The sequence below is a fragment of the Daphnia pulicaria genome, chromosome 6 (assembly GCF_021234035.1).
Source record: "Daphnia pulicaria isolate SC F1-1A chromosome 6, SC_F0-13Bv2, whole genome shotgun sequence".
NCBI classification, from domain to species: Eukaryota; Metazoa; Arthropoda; class Branchiopoda; order Diplostraca; family Daphniidae; genus Daphnia; species Daphnia pulicaria.
Window position 1 is genome coordinate 20,594,590 of NC_060918.1, and position 21,702 is coordinate 20,616,291.

General features: G+C 42.0%; 3 protein-coding genes across 4 annotated transcripts; 2 read left to right on the forward strand and 1 right to left on the reverse strand.

The window, feature by feature from the left end:
- Positions 1-188: 188 nt before the first annotated feature.
- LOC124341833 (endoribonuclease Dicer-like) lies at positions 189-7,279 on the forward strand. Of its 2 annotated transcripts, none has more exons than XM_046794784.1 (21): positions 189-377; positions 468-583; positions 652-801; positions 882-1,160; positions 1,229-1,288; positions 1,353-1,564; positions 1,632-1,764; positions 1,830-1,952; positions 2,021-2,102; positions 2,206-2,434; positions 2,506-2,803; positions 2,870-3,985; positions 4,136-4,374; positions 4,442-4,565; positions 4,634-4,876; positions 4,966-5,251; positions 5,538-5,952; positions 6,056-6,279; positions 6,392-6,557; positions 6,646-6,721; positions 6,808-7,279. In XM_046794784.1, the coding sequence occupies exons 1-21, from the start codon at positions 327-329 to the stop codon at positions 6,950-6,952; spliced, it is 4,767 nt and encodes a 1,588-aa protein (XP_046650740.1). In that variant the 5' UTR covers positions 189-326; the 3' UTR covers positions 6,953-7,279. The 2 variants fall into 2 exon arrangements, with proteins under 2 accessions (XP_046650740.1, XP_046650741.1); XM_046794785.1 differs by having other exon boundaries at positions 5,541-5,952.
- A 4,542-nt stretch (positions 7,280-11,821) lies between these two features.
- Positions 11,822-19,040, forward strand: LOC124344591 (guanylate cyclase 32E-like). The gene is made up of 18 exons (XM_046798188.1): positions 11,822-11,942; positions 13,131-13,496; positions 13,587-13,760; positions 13,822-13,973; positions 14,086-14,268; positions 14,348-14,465; positions 14,541-14,796; positions 14,885-15,125; positions 15,204-15,380; positions 15,487-15,671; positions 15,792-16,344; positions 16,418-16,538; positions 16,606-16,806; positions 16,885-17,068; positions 17,138-17,278; positions 17,358-17,725; positions 17,819-18,009; positions 18,097-19,040. Exons 2-18 carry the CDS (start codon positions 13,184-13,186, stop codon positions 18,373-18,375), a joined length of 3,837 nt encoding a protein of 1,278 aa, XP_046654144.1. The 5' UTR covers positions 11,822-11,942; positions 13,131-13,183; the 3' UTR covers positions 18,376-19,040.
- Positions 19,041-19,674: 634 nt separating this feature from the next.
- LOC124342184 lies at positions 19,675-20,301 on the reverse strand. The gene is made up of 3 exons (XM_046795148.1): positions 20,192-20,301; positions 19,968-20,092; positions 19,675-19,826 (listed from the first exon to the last, which is right to left on the reverse strand). The coding sequence occupies exons 1-3, from the start codon at positions 20,299-20,301 to the stop codon at positions 19,747-19,749; spliced, it is 315 nt and encodes a 104-aa protein (XP_046651104.1). The 3' UTR covers positions 19,675-19,746.
- Between the last annotated feature and the right edge of the window lie 1,401 nt (positions 20,302-21,702).

The following is a 21,702-nucleotide window of genomic DNA, read 5'->3' on the forward strand; positions in this document are numbered from 1 at the left end:
TGTCGTAAATTGTAAAATAAACAACGATACGAGGTTGATCAAATATACCCATATCAGTTCTGCTGCGAGCAAACACAAATATACGGTGTGTATTGGACAAGATGAGTAATCCGATAGCGAAGTTGTAGATAAAACGAAAAGGAAAAAAAAGAATGCATTGCATTTTGAGTCCCGAGTCACATTACTCGACCCGGCTATAACTATTCAGTTATTGACTGACTTGGGTGTCGGTTGAACAATTGCAAAATCTCGAAGAAATTACTGGCAGTCCAGTCTCGCAGTCACAAAACCCAGACGTCTTATATAGTCGACAGGTTATTCGAAAAATGTCGCCGATTGAAGAACCAAAGGAAAATTCGATTCCCAGAAATTACCAAGTAAAAAACTAAAACAAATAATTTTCAAGTTGACAATATAATCTAGCTTTGATATTTGAATTGCTCATTTGATGTGTATCAAATCTGTAGCTGGAACTGTACGAGCACGCCAGACGAGAGAACACGATCGTGTACCTGCCGACGGGATCGGGCAAAACAATGATCGCCGTCCTACTTATCCGCGACTATGCGGCCCAAGTCAACAAGTGAGTTTGTATTATCTTTCCAATTACTGTATATGCGATTAAGTTGCTGCACAGATCAAGTGTTTCAGGCCGTTGGCGCAAGATGGACGCCGTGTTGTTTTTCTGGTGCCCACCGTCATTCTGGCCAAGCAGCAGGCCGCCTACATCCGCCGGCACACCTGTCTGGAAGTGGGCGAATATTACGGAGAGCTCGGCGTCGACTTGTGGAAGGGCGACAGGTTCGGATATTTCAAAGACCCCGAAACTTACAATTAAAAAGCCAAATGCAACACAGCAGACGATTTGAATCCTATTCCAGATGGGCCAAGGAATTGGAGAAGAACAATGTCTTGGTTATGACGGCCCAGCTCTTCGTCAACGCAGTCAATCACGGTTTCATCACGGTCGGCCAGGTCGCACTCTTGGTCATCGACGAATGCCACAGGGCCGTCAAAGAGTCGCCCATGAAACACTCGCTGATCGTTTTGAATGAATTTTGCCAGCGCCACGGGGCCGGCAGTGTCCCGCGCGTTCTGGGACTGACGGCCGCCCTTTTCCTGGAGAAATGCAAACCCAAAGACGTGACGAAAAATATCAGGTAATCAATCAATCACCCACATCCTACAGTATATTTAATTTTTTTTTAAATTTGAACAAACATTTTAGCAAGCTAAAGACCTCCATGAACTCCATCATTCGCACTGCACATCCGCACAAAATCGCTGGGTAAATTCAATAATTGTTTTTGTGAAATATGTTGTGTTCTTATAATCAAATGGATACCGTACAGATATTCGACGAAACCGATTGAAATCATCTGCGAGTATTCCAGTTGGCAGGAGAATACCGGAAACAGTGAGACGGCCTGGCTCTCATCGCATATTCAAGAATTATTGGACACTTGTTTGATGGAACTTCGTGGAGACCTCGATTGCGATTCCCCCTGTCCTGGTGAACTGACTGATATCCTACGAGAAATCAAAATTTTGACTAGTATATTTGGTAAGTTATAATCATTGAACAAGGGCTCAATTTGTATTATTACCTACATTTTGTTTGATGTAATAAGGTCCGTACGGTACTAATCACACCGTATCCATCTTTAGCAAAGAGATCCGGCGACTGGGATTTCAATCCGTGAATAACTCTGAGCTCGTCAACAGATTTTTCAAAATAGTGGATGTGATGTTGGAGGAAATCCGGTAAATTAATTGTTAAAAGATATTTCCGTTTGACTACTGTAATATAACTTGCGTTTTCATTTTAGGAAAATCTGTGGATTTATTTTCGGCCAATTGAGTCCACTCGATCGCCTCCGCCTTTTTACCACTCCGCACGTGACACGCCTGATGGATATTTTGCGTCAGTTCAGTCCCGGAGAAATTGACACGTTTGTTTATACCCAAAACAAAGTATTAATGCGTGTTTGTTACATTATTTGAAATTTCTTTAATTCAGGGTGGCAAAATTCACCCCGCTGTGCAGCATTGTGTTCGTCGAACGCCGGTCTTCTGCCAACGTCCTTTACCACATACTTCGAGTATAAAACCAATTTTGAACATTTTAAGTAGATCCGTGAGAGAGCTAAAATATCTTGACGTCAAACAAAAATTGGGAAATACCATTTTTATATTTTATTTTAGGAGGCTAGTCAATGTGATCCTGGTCTTTCCTATCTGAATCCGCTATTCACGATGGGCCAGGCTTCGGGAAATCCCAAAGGGAAAATGAAAGAAAACCACCACCTCAATCAGAGCCAGAGTAAAATCATTCGCCAATTCCGAGATGGCACCTGCAATCTTTTAGTGGCCACTTCCGTCCTGGAGGAAGGTGTGGACGTCCGAGCGTGCAATCTAGTCATCCGTTTCGACGGTATGTTAAATCAAAATCAATCATATTTATAGTGGGTTACATCTAGTAATAACGTTCTGATTGATTTCTAGGCATTAAAACATTTTGCGACTACGTCCAGTCCAAGGGACGAGCTCGTTCGCCCAACGCTTTTTACATTTTGATGGTGCCGACAGAGACGCTGAGCCCTTTTCTCGACACGCTGGCCGGCTTCCACTTTATAGAACAGTCTCTGATGGACCCTTCATCTCTGATGATGTCCAGCGTGACGGACGACGAACCGAGCGATCCACAACTGGAACAACTCTGGCAAACAATCATACCGCCTTATTGTCCCTATCCGGACGGACCTCGCGTCACTCTTTTGAGTTCCATTTCGTTACTAAATTGGTAACAATCAGCCAGAAAATGTTGATTATAACTCTCATTTAATTTAATTTGATGTAAAATATTTAGGTATTGCGCTACTTTGCCGTCGGATGGATCGGCGCCACTTGCTCCTTATTACGTGGTCAACCGAATCAGCGCTAGAAGACTAGCTGAAATGGACAGGGATCACACCAATCACCTTAGAAGGCTAGGATCGACCATCCAGGATCACTTTCGATGCACTTTACTGCTGCCGCTCAATTGCCCGTTGAGAGACGAATTGATCGGTCGAGTCATGCCTTCCAAACGGCTGGCCAAACAGGAAGTGTCTCTGCAGGCCTGCATTCGCCTCCACCAGCTGGGCGAATTGGACGACCAGCATTTGATGCCGCTCAGTAAAAGTGTGGTGCTGGAGACGGACGAAAATGTCGACTTCGATTTCGATTGTCAATTGGAAAATTCACAAGGAAGCGACTTCTACCTCAGAGGAGTTGCCCGGCTCTTGGATGGCGTAATCGCCTCGCCCTTTTACCTTTACTTGTTCACCTACGAAGTGGTCAAGGATTCGGCCCAGCCAGAAAACCAGTTCGACCCCAATCGCGCCCAGCGCCGGATGGGTTTCCTGTCCAGCCAGAAATTGCCAGCGATCAATCCGTTCGGATTGTACTCGCCGGCTGGCCAGATCAACGTCGGATTTCTGGAAGTCGACAGCTTCTTGAGGTTGACTCTCGACGACGTCAAACTCTGCCACCGTTTCCAGCAGTTTCTCTTCGAAAAGATTCTACAACTGCCGGGCGAGGAGCAGTACAATCCGTCGCGGGGCAGTTACTTGGTCGTCCCCATCACAAACAATCGAATCGACGTGGCTTTCATGAATGAGCACCTCGATTCAACCGTCCCCGATTGGCAGCCACACCCGCCATCATCGTCGTCCAGCAGCAGCCAAGTCGTTGACTATTTCAAAGTGTACGGCGACGCGGTGGTCACCGCTCACCACGACCAAACCAAAGGGAAATCTTCCTGCTACTACGTGAATGCCGTTCGTCCGGAAGTGACTCCACTTTCCCGGTTCCCCAATCCGGCTTACACCACGTACGCCAACTATTTCCACCATCGCCATAACGCAATCATCGCAAATCAGAGCCAGCCGCTCCTGGAAGTCAGAAAGGAATCGTTCAAAACGTTCAATTTTCTCACGCCAAAGTAAAAAGATAAAATCGCTTTCAGTATCAATAACTAGTTTGTCTATTATATTATGTTCCGCTAGCGTATACTCCGTATAGCAACGCAATTTATCGGCTCGTTTCAATCCGCCGTTCCCGCGATCATTTTTTTGTTTCTCATTTCTCACAGGTACGTTAACCGCAAAGAAGCGGCGGACGACGGCGACGGCGAAATAAAATCACTCCCAAAGGGGAGCATCTACTTCGTGCCGGAATTCTGTGAAGTTCACCGTTTTCCGGCTTCCATGTGGAGACAGGCGCTGTGGATTCCGTCCATCTTTTATCGTTTGAACTCGTTGCTATTGGCCGACGAGCTGAGGATGGAAATTCAAGCCAAAACCGGCCTCGGGCTATCTGTTTTACCTCCGAGTATGTGCAATACCAAGTTGTATTTTGGCCAATACTCCTATTCTATATGATCAAATTTTCTATTTAGATCTTCAATGGGAACCTCTACAGATGAAAACCAATGGCAAATGCCAGCAGCTACCGTCACAAATTGTTGAGAAAAGTGAGCAGAATGATATGGATGAAGGCGATCTGATGCAAACTGATATGACGTAAAGATATATGACATAAACTACAATTCAATTTCGATCGACATTTCCTCTGTTGAATATCATTGCAGGTTAAATAGAGAAGACGACGATGTGGATTTGAAAATTTCCATTTGGAACGTGGATTTATTTATTCCAGAAGTTAACCAAATTAATTCGCCGGTGAAATCGGCCGGACTGAAATTTAATAAAAAGCAAATGTCAACTCAAAACTCTTCAGCCGCTTTTGCGGATAACTTTCGTTTTGACGACGGGCCAATGGACAATTGCCCAAAGGGTCCTTCTCCGGGTGAAGTTTTGCAAGCCTTAACCACGTACGACATAATTGATTTACCACTCCACACATCAAACAAAGTAATATAATCCATCAACGACAATTATTGTTGTCGATTTTGGTTTATAGGTCAGTAGCCAACGCCGGCTACGATTTGGAACGTTTAGAAGTGATCGGCGATTCGTTCCTGAAATTGGCGGCCAGCATTCGCGTTTATTGCGACTCGCCCAGCCACTTTCACGAGGGCAAGATGACCCACCTGCGGATGCTTCAAGTGTGCAATCGAAATCTTTTCAAACTGGGCAAAATCAAATCGATTCCGCGATTCGTCGTGGCCACCAAATTCGTGGCCAAAGAGAATTGGTTGCCACCCTGCTACTTTCCGAACAACACTGAAGATGACTGCATGGCATTGGTTACTATTCTATTTAATTGATTGTAAAAGAAATTAATTTGAATTTTGAATGAAATTTGAAAAAAATTTATTTGAAATCGCAAAAAATCATATTGAATTTTGAAAATAGTTAAATTGGATTTATTAAACAAATTTATTTAAATTAAACAAAATTATTTTAATTTAAAAAAATTATTTTTATGTAAAAAATTATTTAAATTTTTTTTTTATTTATTTGAATTATAAAAAATAATTCATTTAAATTTTATTTAATAAAATAAAATATTCTCGGTTGAAATTACTTTAGGAGACCGACGAAAAACCGAATGCTAAACTGTGGCAGAGAATATCCAAGAAATCTGTAGCGGATTCGGTGGAAGCTCTATTCGGCTTGTACCTGACGCTCCACGGAATCAAAGGCGCTCTCAAAGTGATGCGCTGGATGGGAGTCAACGTTCCGGATCCGAGTGGCGACGAAGGTTCCTCCTCTTCTTCTTCTTCTTTCGGTGGCACTCCACCGGAGCCTTTGTTGCTCGATTCGCCGCAGGCTCAACATCTTCTGGACGACCATCTCGCCGGCTTCGAGACCCTGGAGAGTAGCCTCAACTTTCGCTTTGGCAATCGCTTTTATCTGCTGCAAGCCTTCAGTCACGCTTCGTATCATCCCAATCGGATGACAAGTTGCTATCAGCGGCTCGAGTTTCTGGGCGATGCCGTCTTTGGTGAGTTGGACAGCGCGTCCTTGAATTATTACGCGATTTTATTTTATTTTATTTTTCCTTTAAATTGTCCGTTTGATGTTGAGCATTTGATGTTTCGTCGCAGACTATCTGATTACTAAATACCTGTACGACTGCCGGCTGTTTCAATTGACTCCCGGCGCGCTGAGTGACATGAGATCGGCGCTGGTCAACAACGTCACCTTCGCCGTGCTGGCCGTCCGCAATGGATTCCATCGCTATCTGAAACACCTGGTCCCCGACGTCCACCAAGCCATCGATCGATTCGTTCAGCAACAGGAAATGTGCGATCACGCAACGCCCGATGAGGTTCGTTGAATCGTCTAACTCACTAGACGTGTCGTCTTATTATTTAGAACCTAATAGCTTATTTTAACGCTGACCAATTTCTATATGGATGATGTCGCTTCGAACGATCTAGTTTTTCCTGATTGGAACTCACGATGACCCGATGGCCGAAGCTGTCGAAGTTCCCAAAGTCCTGGGCGATATTTTTGAATCGCTGGTCGGAGCTGTGTTTCTCGATTCGGACATGTCGCTGGACGCGGTTTGGCGAGTTTTCTATCCGCTCATCCGGGAAGAAATCGGTAAGACAATTTATTATCAGCTGCCGCGGTTACCCTACATGTTCATATCAAACTATATGCGATTGAACTCAATTTTCTATTTCTGTAGAAGCTTGCACGCGAGTAGTTCCCAAGTCTCCAATTAGAACGATTTACGAAAAATATCCGGGGAAGGTCCAGTTCAAGTATGCTATCTATCTAGTCATTTACATACAAAGAATATATGTCAGGTAATTTATTCGTTTTATTTTGTGTGTGTGTCCTTATATAGGACCCTGGAGAGCCTTCCAGACGGGCGTATTTGCATAGCTGTTGAGGTTCTGAATAACGGTCGATTGTACAAAGGAGTCGGAAAGAATTCGCGAATAGCTAAAAACACCGCGGCCAAGTATGCGCTTAGTCAACTCGGCATTTGAAACTCGTCTTTTGCCAGTGGTCGTTTAAACAGTTCACGTCGAATAATTTTTTAGGTGTTTGTATCGACCCAAATTTAATTATTGTTGCACCTTGCACGAAAAAACATTATCATTATTACACAGCATTGTTTCATATATATACATAGTGAATGTTGAACTACCGTCGTATACATTGCCTATATAGCCTACCTGTACCGTGTTACCGGGAACGGTATTTCCGGCCCTTGCCCAGCGCAATTCCCTCCGAGTTCCAGTAGAAATGAGCCCATAAACCCAATCTTCTGTATCGTGTGCGTCACAGAAAATTCTTCGCAATACACTGATCAGATCGACACACTTTCATGTTCTAATCTACACTTTCGACGTGGGTATATTTAAAAAAGCTAAAGGTACAAAAAAAAAACGGCACACAATAAATAAAATGAGAACTGCGCACCAACTATTAAATATATACGACGGTGAAACAAAAATTTGAAATTGTCTGCACACAACCATAAACAGCATGGGAATTTTAAAAAAAAGGAAACTAGTATATATGCGGGTATTTAGTTAACCAGTTTTTGTCCAGCTTGTCAACAGCAAATCGTTGAGCGCTTGCGCGACAGCAAGGAGGGAATATACATTCACAAACGAAATAACATCACAATCACAATCAGACACCTGTCTACATTTTTTAAATTTTAATCCAATCCACCCGTACTTGGAGATATTCATTGTTCCGAAACGGAATTATTATTTTAGAACCAAGAGAAAGCCAAGGCAACCAGCGACAATTTCTGGCTATAACTGGAAAATGTCAGAAATAGCCAGAAAATGTCAGGAATAGCTGGAAAAAGTGTCCCACACTTATTGTTTGCTTTATAAAAGAGGGAAAGTGCGAGTGATAAGACATATATTAATGATACCAGTTGTACCAAGTTGAACATGGTATGTCGAGTTTTCAATAACCCTCATTATATTCACAGTCCAGTCCCGGAAAAAAAATCTAAAGCAACACCTGCAGTTGCTAATACAGTATAGAAGAAGAATAAGACAAACTTTTCGTTGAAGTCACAAGAATAAAGAAAAGACAGCAGGAGGAAAACGGAAAGACTTTTTATTGCTTTTTGCTTTGAAAGCTCCAATTTATCGTGCTAATCAAAACCAAATTTTCCTCATATAACCTTGAATCCGTAAGGTGTATGATGTACGTAAACAATTACCAAAAACGTTTGGGGTCGGATTTTTGTATTTATTTATTTTTATTGTTCGGCATATATTAAATCATGAATAAATAATCGACGAATGAATTGATTCACTTAGGGTTTTTATCATGATGTATATATGTGACTGAACTGTTAAGCCTAATAAGAATTTAAGAGAGTCGAAATTCATATAAAATTTATTAAAATAATAATTATCCGAACAAATTTAGTCATCATTGTTGACAATTTAATTCAATTTTCATTTTGACGAGCTTTCTTTATACCAACTGGGCTTTAGATTTATCAAGGCGGAACAGTTCATTCCACTCTGATGACGCAACAGCATTCTTTTCTCTTTAAAAAAATCTATTTTGCCAATTTTCTGTTCAAGTTGTAATAGTTTTTTTTTGCTCATTTGATGCTATAAGTAGTGAACCAATTAAAAGACGAGAATAGTTCACTTTGAAAATAGCTGTAATTATTCTTGCTTTGGGGTTTGCGATGTACATGTGAAAACTCTTAATATTAACGAAGGTGCGACTGACACGAAAGGAGGGAACATCGCAATAGAGACTATTATTATCACTTCACCGCTAGCAACGTTTAAACGAAATGCGTACGTATCTCAAAAGACTATATACAGTGGATTTATAAAAAGAAAAGAAAATAGAAATAACAAGACAGCGGTTTTTTATAGAAACGAATTTATTTTTATTTAAGTCCATTTTTACTCATGTTCTATTGAGTGCGCGAATTTTTGTTTTCTTATCTTTTTCTTTATAAATGATTTTTAGTTCAGTTCTGGTTGCTAGGCAAAAGAAGTACTTATTACTCTTAACCGCACTATAGTCACTGAGACAGTCTCACCTTTTCCAGACAACTCCCCGCCATGAAAGAGGAAGAACCTACCTCACAAAAAGAAACCCAGACTTATAAAAATGTTGATGGGTGAGAAGTAAAAAAAAAAACTGGATACAACTGGAATGAACCAGAAATCGAATAGAAAACAGGCCGGGATGTTCTACGTACAACATATCGTGTAATTCATCGCTTTGTTGTGTACATAAATATATTCCAGCTCTTCCAGGAAATTTCCGCATTTGGGGTGGTGCAAAGAGGAAATTGTACCTAAATGCGCTATTCACGACGACGCCAATCGTTCAAAAGTGGAACAATAAAAGAACGAAAAAAATGTTGAACAACAAAATTTTGTTCCGCATGAATTATCTGCTCCGCACGTTGCCAGTTGGTCATAAGTGCTTGAAAAATTTTAGCTAGGCTTTACATTTGAATCTATAAAATAGTGTCATTCTCAACAAACGATGATTACGTCAGAGTTGATGTCTGAACCGACCGATCGGTTGGAAACGATAAAAATTCTCGACAGACAGACGAGTTTCAGTAGTCACATTAATTATGGACATTAAAAGTCCAAATAACTATGTTATCGCTTTGTTGCGGTATACATAGCCATGAATCGTGATGAACATCATCATGACCAGTAGATTGAAAAGGCGGGATCCTCGAAACTTTTAAACTTTTGGGTTTCTCAAAATTCCCACTGCGCAACAACAACTATCCGTATAGGTTGTTGTTAAAATAGATGTGCATCCACTGAAAATGAGAGGTCAGCGGATATGTAAAAAACAGCCGTAATAAGTTTCGGAATGACTAAGAACCTTGTAGTATTTCGAACGCCTTCAATTTCCTAAGTAATAGCCTGCTGATGGCAATTTTGTTTTTTCCTCATTTTACTTTCACGGTTGATGCCATCCGCATCCATCCAGCTGTGCTTATTTGCTTCAACCACGCGGTTCCTTTTTCTCTTTCGTGCTCTGTATATATAGCCGGTGCTTCGGGTATTATGGACCGTGCGTGATTGTGTTGTGTATAGCGCACAGCGCTTATTCTTTCCACGGACCACGGCATTACTCTGTCATTGATCTGCCGGGATGGGGACGAGGGGAAACACCCCAGACATTTTTATCTATTCTTTTTCATTTTCTTTTGAAGTTCAAGTAATGCACCCAAGGACGAAATCCTACATGACAACGCGCCATCCGCAGATTCACGCTTTTTCCGCAATCATAATAATCCACCGCCGTCCACCGCTCTTGTTCCTGTTCAGTATTTAATTGGAAAATTCGACATCCACACGCCCATAATCGTCTAGACTAGAGACGGTTCACTTCAATTTTTAAAAAAATTTCTTTTGTTTTGTATTACATGGTGGGTTTTATTTTTTTATTTTTATGATTTGTCATTTCCTTCAGACTATATGCACCAGCACGCGGTGGGTGGGACCCATTTGAACTGCTACTCCTGAGGACGATATCGTAACCGATGTAACGCTACAGCAGCTGTTTATCGAGTCCTATAGGCTAATCAAACAGTTAGGATAGCAGCTGGCGTTATAGATTCGAGTAACTCGCTTATTGTTCCATTATTTTAAAGCACCTGTGATGTTATTTTGGCTCTGCCCCCCCCCCCCCCATAGTTATAAATTTTCCAATAATAATACGTTTAAAAAAAATTAAATGCTATAGGAAATTCCGCATTGCATTTCATTTACCGAGTCTTCTTTTGGTTGATTTTTTTTTTTTTTTAATTTACCTTTTTGCAATGATTGCTGCCGGGGAAAAGACAACATTTTGCGTGTTGTGTCGTCTGTGTTTTCCCCTCTTCGGTTCAATTACTGGCGTGTGAAACAAACGAAAAGGGGCGGTGTAGCGAAGTTTATCCATTCTCCCACGCACCGCAATTCGCCAATATTTTTTTTCGTTGACGGTTGACTTTGTCTAATAAGAATGACCAATGGTACAACGAGATTCGCAGTTTTACACCGAAAAACTGAAAGTTCCAAGTGGTTTGGCAGTTTTTTAATACTTTGTTTATTTCGCATTGATTAAGGAAGTTCACAGTCCAGTCGTAGAAAAATTGCTCTTATTTTTTTTCACACGATGTACCAGCAGTTGACAACTGTCTGGGTTTTTTTTTTTAGTGGCAACTAATGTAACGATCACCCTGGTCTTGAACGCCAAGTCCATTGCCATTTCTTTCGCAATCGCAATGTTTTATTATTATCTCTAGAGTTTCATCATTTACCAATTCAATTGTATTAGTCTGGAAAACGCAAAGATTGCCTTATTGGAAACCGCAACGGTTTTCCGTCCTTGGAGTTATATCTACAAATTCATTTCAAATCAAGGGAAAGATGAATTCACTGCTCAAACGAAAGCAAAGCATCAAGGGACTGTTGGGATAGGCATATCGAGTTATAGACCTTTTCCATGGGAAACTCTGTCTCCTTCAATTCGCTGCTAAATTGCTTGTGCTACAGCAGTGGATTCACGGATAAGACCGTGGAAATTAGTATTAATGATTACAAAAGCCACTGGATGCAGACAAGGTATTACTAGTGGTTATTAGTGACGTCATTAAATTCGTCCCCTCTTCATTTGTTTTCTTCTCTCCCCTCACACCACCACAATCTCACCATAACCACTATTTAATATCTAAGAACTTCTTTTGACTGTAAACGGAAGGCAGAGGACGGAAAACGAAGAAATAGACAAATGATAAAAACGATATAAAGAGACGATAGGTAGCAGTAGCCTGTGCGAGTCAAACGGTTTTAGCGCTAGATATAACGAGCCGTTGGGCAGACTTGGCTCTCAAACGCTCACCGGATCGCTACCGAGTCGCGCACTAAATAAACTTGTCTCCATCGTATATCCTCCCCCATCTTCAGACCAGCCCCCAGCCCTCCTGTGCCCGGCCCACTATATAACAACGAACAAATTACGGTAATTAAAAATAAACTAATTTAGTTAATTTTCTTTTTTTTTTAATTAGAAATCTATACTTCACCATTTATTTTTTAATTGTTACGCATAGCAATAAGTATTGTACAGAATGCCAATGTCAAAAACTTTGCTGTGGCAAGACAGTTGAGGGTCTCTAAGTTTACCCGAGTTTACCTTGGATTATATCCAATGAACTATTGTCCATTGTGTTTCGAAAACGGTTTTTACACCGGAGGATTACATTGCTAACGTTGAGGTAGTGTACGTGACTATTTGTGCTTCTAGATACCTTCTAGACGCCAGGTAATGGCCAACATTCCCCCTAGCAACTGCTTCAGGGCTACGTTTGCGTTACGGCCAGTTAATTTCAGCGTGAAGAAGCATTTTTAGGCTGGGCCTTTTTATCCTTTATTTGGTAATAGTGCCTGAAGTTGCGTCACAGTTTCAAGAATTTTTTTTAAAAGAAACTTGTGCCTTTATATATTTCTGCGAAAAGTTTTGATTTTCTTTTCTGTTTAACGCGAAACACATTAAACAAATGCTGTTGGCCTGTTGATCGGATTAGATTTAAAATAACCAACGGAAAACGGAAACTATTTTGATTCGACTATTTTTAGATTTTCTCACTATCAAACTCTGAGTAAAAATTTGCCAATAGCCAGATAAAAGCGCAAAAAAACCCAAGGAACTAACTATACATCACTTGATAAAAAAAAAGAAAGCATCAACCGTGAGAAAAAATAAATTGCGAGCAAAAAATAAGTAGCAGATCAGCAGGGAGTTTCTTCCTTTTAGAAAAAGTCTTCGTCCAAATCGTTTCGAAATGTGTGTGTGTGTAGAGTGAGCATTGGTCCATCTAATACTTGGAGTATTTTTATACACACATCTGAAGTCACACTTTGTGATATTTCCCAGCCGTCGATAGTAGAGGAAAACTGGGAATCTATGCGAAGTATAGCCAAAAGCTAACACTTTGAAAAAAGCGACAGCTGGTCGTGTGGTCAATGGGTATGCTGCGAAGCCTCTCTTTTAGCCCAGAACCGGTTGGACGTTTTCCTTGCTCATAATTGTTACAAATGGCATCAGACTATAGAATTGGCTGAAAAGTGAAACACTCTTCGCCATCATAGTTCTTGTGGAAAGGAAAGCGATTAGTACTATCAATTATTTGTATCTAACTTGTTACAGGTCCAATTGAACTATCTAGACTCTGGCCAAAAGGAAATGATCAGAGACTGAAGATGGTGCTCTCATCAAAGATTCAAATGTTGATCAACGCCTTCTTGTCGTGCTTTGGCTTGTTGACGAGTTACAGCCAAACTACCTCGACCTCTTTGCAATTCAACAGCAGCAGCGAAAACCAATTTTCGCCCTTAATTGTTGTTCCCGAAAAGCCCAACAATGAATTAGTCGACTCTTGCAACAACAACGAAGATGGCATCTTCGGTCTCACCGATCTGAGATTGCCCGACCCATCAAAAAGTGCGGTTGGCGATAAATCAGCACTCGCAGCTCCGCAGAGATACAGCCAGTCTAACTACCTCATTTCCTCAGGTGAGTTTTTCGATTGTTGGAATGAATTCGTCATCAAATGTTTACCTCGATTCTTATTGGCTTCCTTATTCGGATCGTAACATTTAAAAGACCATTTAGCCAAGGATCCGAAAGTGCCGTTGACCATCGGCTTTCTAAGCTCTTATACGAGTAGCAGGATGACGCTCGGGGCCATCCCGCTGGCCGTCGAGGAAGTGAACAACGACCCCAATCTTTTACCGGGACGGAAACTTCAATTTGTAGTGGCCGACATCGGCAATCCGAGTATATGAGATTATTGTTCATATTAATACCAGATGTTAATTAACAATCATCAATATTCAAGTTGGGAACGACGGACTAACGGCCCTGGCGATCCGCCGAATGACCAAAATGAGGGATAACAATTCAACTGTCGCCTTCATCGGGCCCGACGGACAGTACTGTGCTGACGAAGCGTTGGTGGCGGCCGCTTGGAATCTGCCCATGATAACACATGTACGTATGTGTAAAAAATCTAGATCTTAAAATCTTTATCAAACGTTTTCCTCCCTTCTGATTTCCGAACGCTTATTTTGGAATTATTTTTCCTCTTGCCGATTTCGCACAGAAATGCTCAGAAACGAAACTGTCGGAAATGCCGCAGACTTATTTCACTTTCGCTCGCACAATGCCACCCTCTTCGAAAATCTCCAAATCAGTCTTGGCTCTGCTTGGCAATTTCGGCTGGAACAAGATCATTATCATCGTCGGGAGGAGAACGGAATGGATTCAAATCAAGGACGCCATCCAGGTATTCATTTATATCATCATCTATTTTTTTTTTTTTTTATTTTTCGACGGCTAACATTTCGCTTAATGATTTACAAAAGAATTCGGCCAGAGAGAAGAACATTGACGTCACCGATGTCATTTATCTGGACGATTACGCGCCCGCTCAAGTGACAGCGATCAAGGAAATCGCTCGAAATTCTTACCAACAGACGCGGAGTAAGTTGGATTGCTGACGGCGATGGCATTTGCAGCCCTCGATGCTCATTGGACTTATTATTGCTTTCTACACAGTTTACCTGTTTATCGGCCAGCATGTGGCCCTGGTCCACTTCGTCAAAGCTCTTTACCGAGTCAAAGAGCTGCAAAGCGGCGATTACATGGTCATTTCCATCGACGATTTCATATTGGACGCCGAGGGCAATAACGCCCACAAGTACACCAGCGCTCCGGATCCTTACCTGTCGGCCATGAAGGAAGACGACGCCATCCAGGCCTTCCGCTCGGTTTTAAAAGTGACCGAGTCCTATCCGCGCAATCCGGATTTCAAGTCAGTTCATATTCCAAACAGTTTCATATTCATGACACGTCCCAGTTGTTTAAAACATTTCTGGAATTTTGAACGCACCACCACACAGGAAAGTGACGGCCAAAATGATGAAGTACTCGTCCCAGCCACCTTTCTGCTTGGCTAAATGGCGTCCAGTGATCTCCAACGACGTCGTCGTTCCAATGCACGCTTATCACGCTTTCGACGCTGTGACGATCTACGCCCAGGCGTTGACGGAATCACTGGCGGACGGCTTCGATCCGCGCAATGGGACCAGCGTCATGGAACGCATCCGCAATCGGCGCTATCGATCGGTTCTTGGTTACGACGTGAGTCAAATATTTAGATTTCTATATTAACCATCAGCATATTTCTTATACACTGTTTGTTTCTTTTATACCCGCAAGGTGTTTATCGACTCGAACGGCGATGCTGAGGGTAATTACACGGTTCTATCCATGTTGCCTTTCCGGGAAAACCATTTCAAATCGGATGAAGGAACACGGCCCACCTACGTCATGCAGCCCGTTGGGTATTTCCAGCACAACATCAGCAGCGCTCGTCATTCACCCAACGATTCCCTCGTGAGTTTTTCACGGGTTTTTTCTTTTCTTTCTTGGAGACTTTGTAGCTATTTTGATTCTGGATTTTTATTTTTAAATGGTTTTATACCGTTGCTTTTCTGTATAGGTTTTTCTTTATTTGAACTCAAGTCGACCAGTCGACTGGATCGGATCCGGTCCACCCGTTCCCGAATCTCCCTGCGGTTTCATGTCTGAAAAATGTTTCCGAGTTGCGACGCCCGACTGGCGGAGTTTCATCATTTGCACCTTATCCGGCGTTGTTCTCATTGCAACTATCGGCTTCGCTTCCAGGTTCGGATCCTGATTTCTATCCAAATTTTACACCCAGTGATTTTATCGATTCCCATAAAATAAATTTAATTGATCTTATAACCTTCTGGTTTTTTTGGCTGTCCCTTCCACAAACGATAGACACTACTGTTACGAATACAAGCTGGCGTGCTTGCTCTGGAAGGTGGACATTCGCGAATTCATCATCACCAATTCCAAGGATATTATCAACGATTGCCCGCAGTCCTCTTCGTTGGCGGCGGTGACCTCGGATCCTCACGGAGCTCGAGGGCCTATCATTGCATTTTGTGGGCAAAGCAGCAGGCGCAACAGCAGCAGTGCCGGTCCCGGATCGTCGTCTTCCGGGGGAGTCAAGGAAGATTCGCCATCTGTCGACCTGGGCGTGAAACGTTTGTACATCCGAACGGGAAGCTACAAGGGCAACGTCGTGGCCATCAAGGCCATCTCGTCGACGAAGAACGTCAATTTCACAAAGAACATGTGCAAGGAATTGAAGCAGATGACTTCCATCCGCCACGAGAATGTCGTCTCATTCATGGGAGTGTCCGTCGACTACGGGAGCGTGTCCATCTTGACGGCCTATTGCGCCCGCGGGAGCTTGGAGGACGTCCTGAAATTGGATTTCAAGTTGGACACTTTCTTCATCGCCTCTCTTGTCACTGACTTGATCAAGGTATGTCCGTCGTCGTAGCTCAATTATCGTTTGTTTAATCTAATGATTGCAAATTATTTGATTATATTCGCAGGGGATGACCTTCCTGCACGACAGTGAAATCGTTTCGCACGGCAATCTGAAATCGTCCAACTGTTTGGTCGATTCGCGCTGGGTTTTGCAAATCACCGATTTCGGTCTGCATGAACTCAAAGGTAAATTATTTTGAGATAATTAAGAATTTGTAATAATTGGAACTAATATATTTTTGTTTAATTGCAGCCTCCAGTCACGAAGCTCGAACGAAAACGACGTGTGACAATAGACGGCTTTTGTGGAGAGCTCCGGAACTGTTGCGCAACCCAAACTCATTGCCTAGAGGAACCCAGAAAGGTGACGTCTTCTCATTTGGCATCATCCTCTACGAAATCTTTGGCCGTCAAGGACCTTGGGGAGATTTGTTGGACACCATGTCGACTAAAGGTATTTTAAAAAAATACAATTTTACTTTGACTCCAACAACAGTTTGCTGATCCAAGTTATTCCATATTGGCTGGACAGGAATCATAGAAAGAGTCGCCCATCCGGAATGGTTTTTCTACAAATTCTTTAGGCCGTCCGTTTCGCAGTTGGATTGCAAAGAGTACATCATTCGCTGCATGGAGGACTGCTGGCAAGAAACGCCAGAATTGCGTCCCAATTTCAAATCCATTCGTGGCCGTCTTAAGGAAATGGAAGCCGGATTGTAAGTTTCTCTATTATAAAAACCAAAAGGAAATTCAAATAATCAATTCGTATGTTTTTTTTTGTACAGGAAGCCCAACATTTTCGACAGCTTCATGACCATGAACGAGAAGTATACGCATAACCTGGAAGGTCTCGTCCAGGAACGGACGGATCAACTTGTCGAGGAGAAGAAGAAGACGGAAGCACTTTTACACCGGGTCTTGCCAAAGTAATTATTTTTTGTCGTGACCAATTTCCGCCAGTTTAAATTTATTAATTTTTTTTTTAAATCTTTTGCAATTAATCAGATCGGTAGTTGAATCGCTGAAAAGAGGAGAGCCTGTCAAGGCGGAGAGTTTCGATTCGGTCACGATCTACTTTAGCGACATCGTGGGATTCACGTCGCTGTCGGCGGCCAGCACTCCGCTCCAGGTCGTCGGTCTGCTCAACGAGCTCTACACTTTGTTCGACTCCATCCTGGAGAATTACGACGCCTACAAAGTGGAAACGGTCGGCGACGCTTACATGGTGGCCAGCGGTTTGCCCATCCGCAACCGAGACCACCACGCAGCCGAAATCGCCTCGCTGGCCCTCCACCTTCTCTCCGAGATCCGCAATTTTCACATCCGGCACAGACCCGGAGAAACGCTCAAACTGCGCATTGGAATTCATTCAGGTATGTATAATAGCGGTGCTGCCCGCTGTGAAATCCAAGTATATTTACGAATTATAAGTAATACGAAAATATTGATTGTGGTTGCATGATCAGGTCCGTGCGTTGCCGGTGTGGTCGGCTTAAAAATGCCCAGGTATTGTCTTTTTGGCGACACGGTCAACACTGCGTCCAGGATGGAATCAACCGGTCAAGCTCTCCGCATTCACATTTCTAGAGCCACCAAAGAGCTTTTAGATCGGTTAGGCGGTTTCATCACTGAAGAGCGTGGAATGACGTCCATTCGAGTAAGTTGCACTCGCGACTTCAACTGAATTGCAAATGTTAATCAAATCAAATAATATCTTTTTTTTTTTTTCTTTCAACTACTAAAGGGCAAAGGTGAAATGATGACGTATTGGCTGGTTGGTGAAGAGGCGGGGCGTACTAGACGTACCAGGCGTCTTTCTACAGTTGAAATGGACGTACCGCCGCCGTCTACTCTCCAGTCAACAATCGACGCCCATCAATCAGCGGCTCATGAAGTTCCACATTACCTGTCGGACAAAGTCCACACGCTCTCTGAATTGAACCCTATTGACGAATCGCTAACAGTGATGAGCCATCAGGAGCTAAATAATGATGTCCACATTAGCGTCGATGGCAGGCATTAATACTCTAATGGTTTTTTGGTATTTTAAATGCAAGAACGCAGAAAATTCGCGCGTCTTTTGCATAAAATTTTGTAATTCTCCCTCAATGTTCGCATTATTGTTGAAATTTTTGACTCGTTTGACATTTTCTCTAATTAACTGCCGCAGGAAATTATGTATAGGTTTGATTCTAGTCACGACTAAAGAGGACAGACAATTCTAATGCTATTAAAATGATAGATATTCTCATCTTTCCGTATACGCTGGGTCCAATGTGCAGTAATCGGAAGTCTGTGATATTAGCGCGTGTGGCGATTTGTGTGCGTGCAATTTTTTGTTGGTGTAATATTTGGTTTCTCCTTTTATTGTATTGCCGGTGACAGTTTTGTATTTCCTTTCTTTTTAGAATTTTAGCAATAAGTATATATATAGAGGATATGTCGAAAGAATGTAGAGCGAAAGAATTACGATGAGGAAACTGGTAAATTCGGTGGTGTCAGTCGTCAACAATTTCTCACAATGCGACATATTTCATTGGATAATAATAAATTACTCCCAAGCTTATATTATATCAATAATGCTCGATCGTATAGTATAGGCTACATATGCAGGACTTGGAAAAGAGATTTTTTTGAAGCCTTTATATATAACTTTCTTTGCAAAATATACACACAATTTATTGCAAATTTATGTAACATTTTTTACAAGGATAGACATTCGAGTTGTTCATTGAATTTGGTAAGTGGATTATGTAACACCGGATGCTGGGAAACACAGAGACAGAGCCGTTTGTTTCGTGCTCGGGTGGAATTGCTCTTCAAGCGAAGAGATGTCCATGTCGATAGTATGCAGAGAAAAATATAAACATTGCACGTCTCTTATTGCGCAATCTAGTGGATACGTGAGCGGCGCTTGCTGACGAGCTGAAAGTCGTCAAGTGGCGTCGAATATATAACGCCGTTGAAATTGGGAGGCTCGACTAAAGATCACGCTTGTGAGTTTCTTGAGAGATCTGCAGCACTGGGCCATTTCGTGATAACGGCGGGATGAAAATTGCGGATGAGGGCTGCTCCTCAATTCGGGCCTCAATTCAAAACATTCATCTGACGTGGTCCGTAATGAGTGGCATACATTAAGGTGTTGATAAGTTTGAAATTTCGCCCACCAGGTGGGTCGTACTGATGATGACCCAGATTACGTCTTCAATCTTACCTACGGATTTCGATTATTAATTATTTTAAAATTATTTTCTTTTCAGTTAACTTAGAAATGTAATACCGGCATAAATGATGAATTATGACTTACGCGAGAAAAAAAAAGTTTTCGCCCTGATGACGTAACCGGTCCGTCCGTATAGTTGGCGAAAGTTTCCTCATATTAGACATCTGACGATTAACAAACTGAATTTCTCGATTCTTTGGCAATATTGGACGATGAATAACGCTCAGTTCGGGTCTCAATCTCGTCCTCAACTGTCGTTAGATTAGAAAAATATTGTCAGGGATTTCACGTGAATTCATAACATCAAGGTATACAGACACAGAACGGGCTTTATTATAACATGAATTCCGCATATAACCACAATTTATCCGTGATGGTATTTTAAGTCTTACCACTGCTGCTGCTTGGTCCAAAGGTGTTCAGATGAAGGACTGAAATGGGAGTGAATGGCGCAACCATCGTCACTTCACTGAAGGCTGAATCACGCTTGCTGCTGTGATCCGGATAGCTGTAAAGCCTAAATTAAATTAGCAAAACAAAATTAGATTTTGACAGGTAATTGACTGTTGTCACTATAAATTAAGATGATAGAAGTGGTTTGTTGAATTGTTCTCACCTGCTACATGGAGCTCGAGATCCGTCCTTGGAGTTGCGCTTGCTGTCTGTCGCCGTGCCATTTCTTCGACTGCCGTGATTCTGGAAATGTTCGAGCCAGCGACTGGTCATCTTCCACCTGGCCCAGTTGTGTCTCAATTTGTTGCGCACTTCCGTGTTGAGGAAGCAGAAGAAAAGGGTCACCAGGAATCCCTAAATCAGAAAACATAAGTATAGCGAATAATTTTGGAGTCTGAGAAACATCAATAATAACATTATTGATCGGATCTCACGAAAAGTCTAGTCGAGTCAATTTTTTCAATCAAAGATGAATTGAAAATTATGCGGGAGCAAATCATTATTATTGATGAACTTGGTCAGATTAATCGAGTGAAATGTGACAGCGGAAGTAAGACTAGATGAGAGTTCTATGATTACAGCAGAGTGCGGCGCGACTTGACTCATAAGTACGTACGTAATGAGATCTGAAATATTCTAATGATTCACTTTCTATTTGCGCATGGGAAACTTTAAAGCGATGGAGAAAGTAGCAGCTTGTCATTAAAGCAAACTTTCGACTTGCTCATCTAAATGTAATGCAGCAGCGGAGGGTTCAATCGATCGATACTTAAACCAGTGAGTTATTTATTAAGAATTTATTAAGAAGGAGCAAGTTGAAAATGATTGACGTGAGCTACTGATGGAATAGCCAAAAGCAGGTAAAAATAGGAGCGCTGATTAGTTCCAAGAGTACCTTACACCACCCAAAGCGCAGAAGAATCCTAAGTAATCCGTTGATTATTTCATAAGTTTGCTAACTTATTTATGCACGCTTTCAACTCTTAATCGAATGTGCTGCTCCCCTAATCTCCGAAAAATAGAGTTGCACATACAGCATAATGAGAAAGTTTAGGTCGAATTAGGCTACTATAGAAATTCTTATCCGACTCTATTAATATAAGACAGCAGACTTCTTACATATTTATAGCTTAGCCGAAACCAGCAATAAACACTTCCAGATTTGAGAGAGTAATTGGAGGTAAACTCCCATTCAGCAGTTGAGCTCATACACATACCCCCCGCCGAACAGTAACGCAATCCGGCAATTTAAATTTCAAAACGAAATTTTCGTTTATGGAAATTCATGATCCGTCTCATTTGCTCGAACTAACGAATGTGCCTTTCGATATTGCTGGCAAAGTTACAGCGACACAAGTTTACCGGAGGGGACAATTGCACGGAAGAGTAAACAGTTAAAATAATTGACATATGACGTGTGTGTGTATAATACCTGTGTGGAAAGTAGGACAGCTCGAATGTGTGAGAAATAAATGGCGATGAGTCCTTCCGTCGGGCCGGCGATGACCAGGACGTAAGTGAGTCCAAGGAGCGGGATCAGCACCAGAAGGGCCTTGCTGCCTTTGCGGTATTGTTGCGTCTCGACCGAATTGGCCGAACGCAATTTCGTTATCAGAACCTGCAAACAACAACATCGCCAATTTAAAAAATTTAAATCAATTCATCTGAAATCGG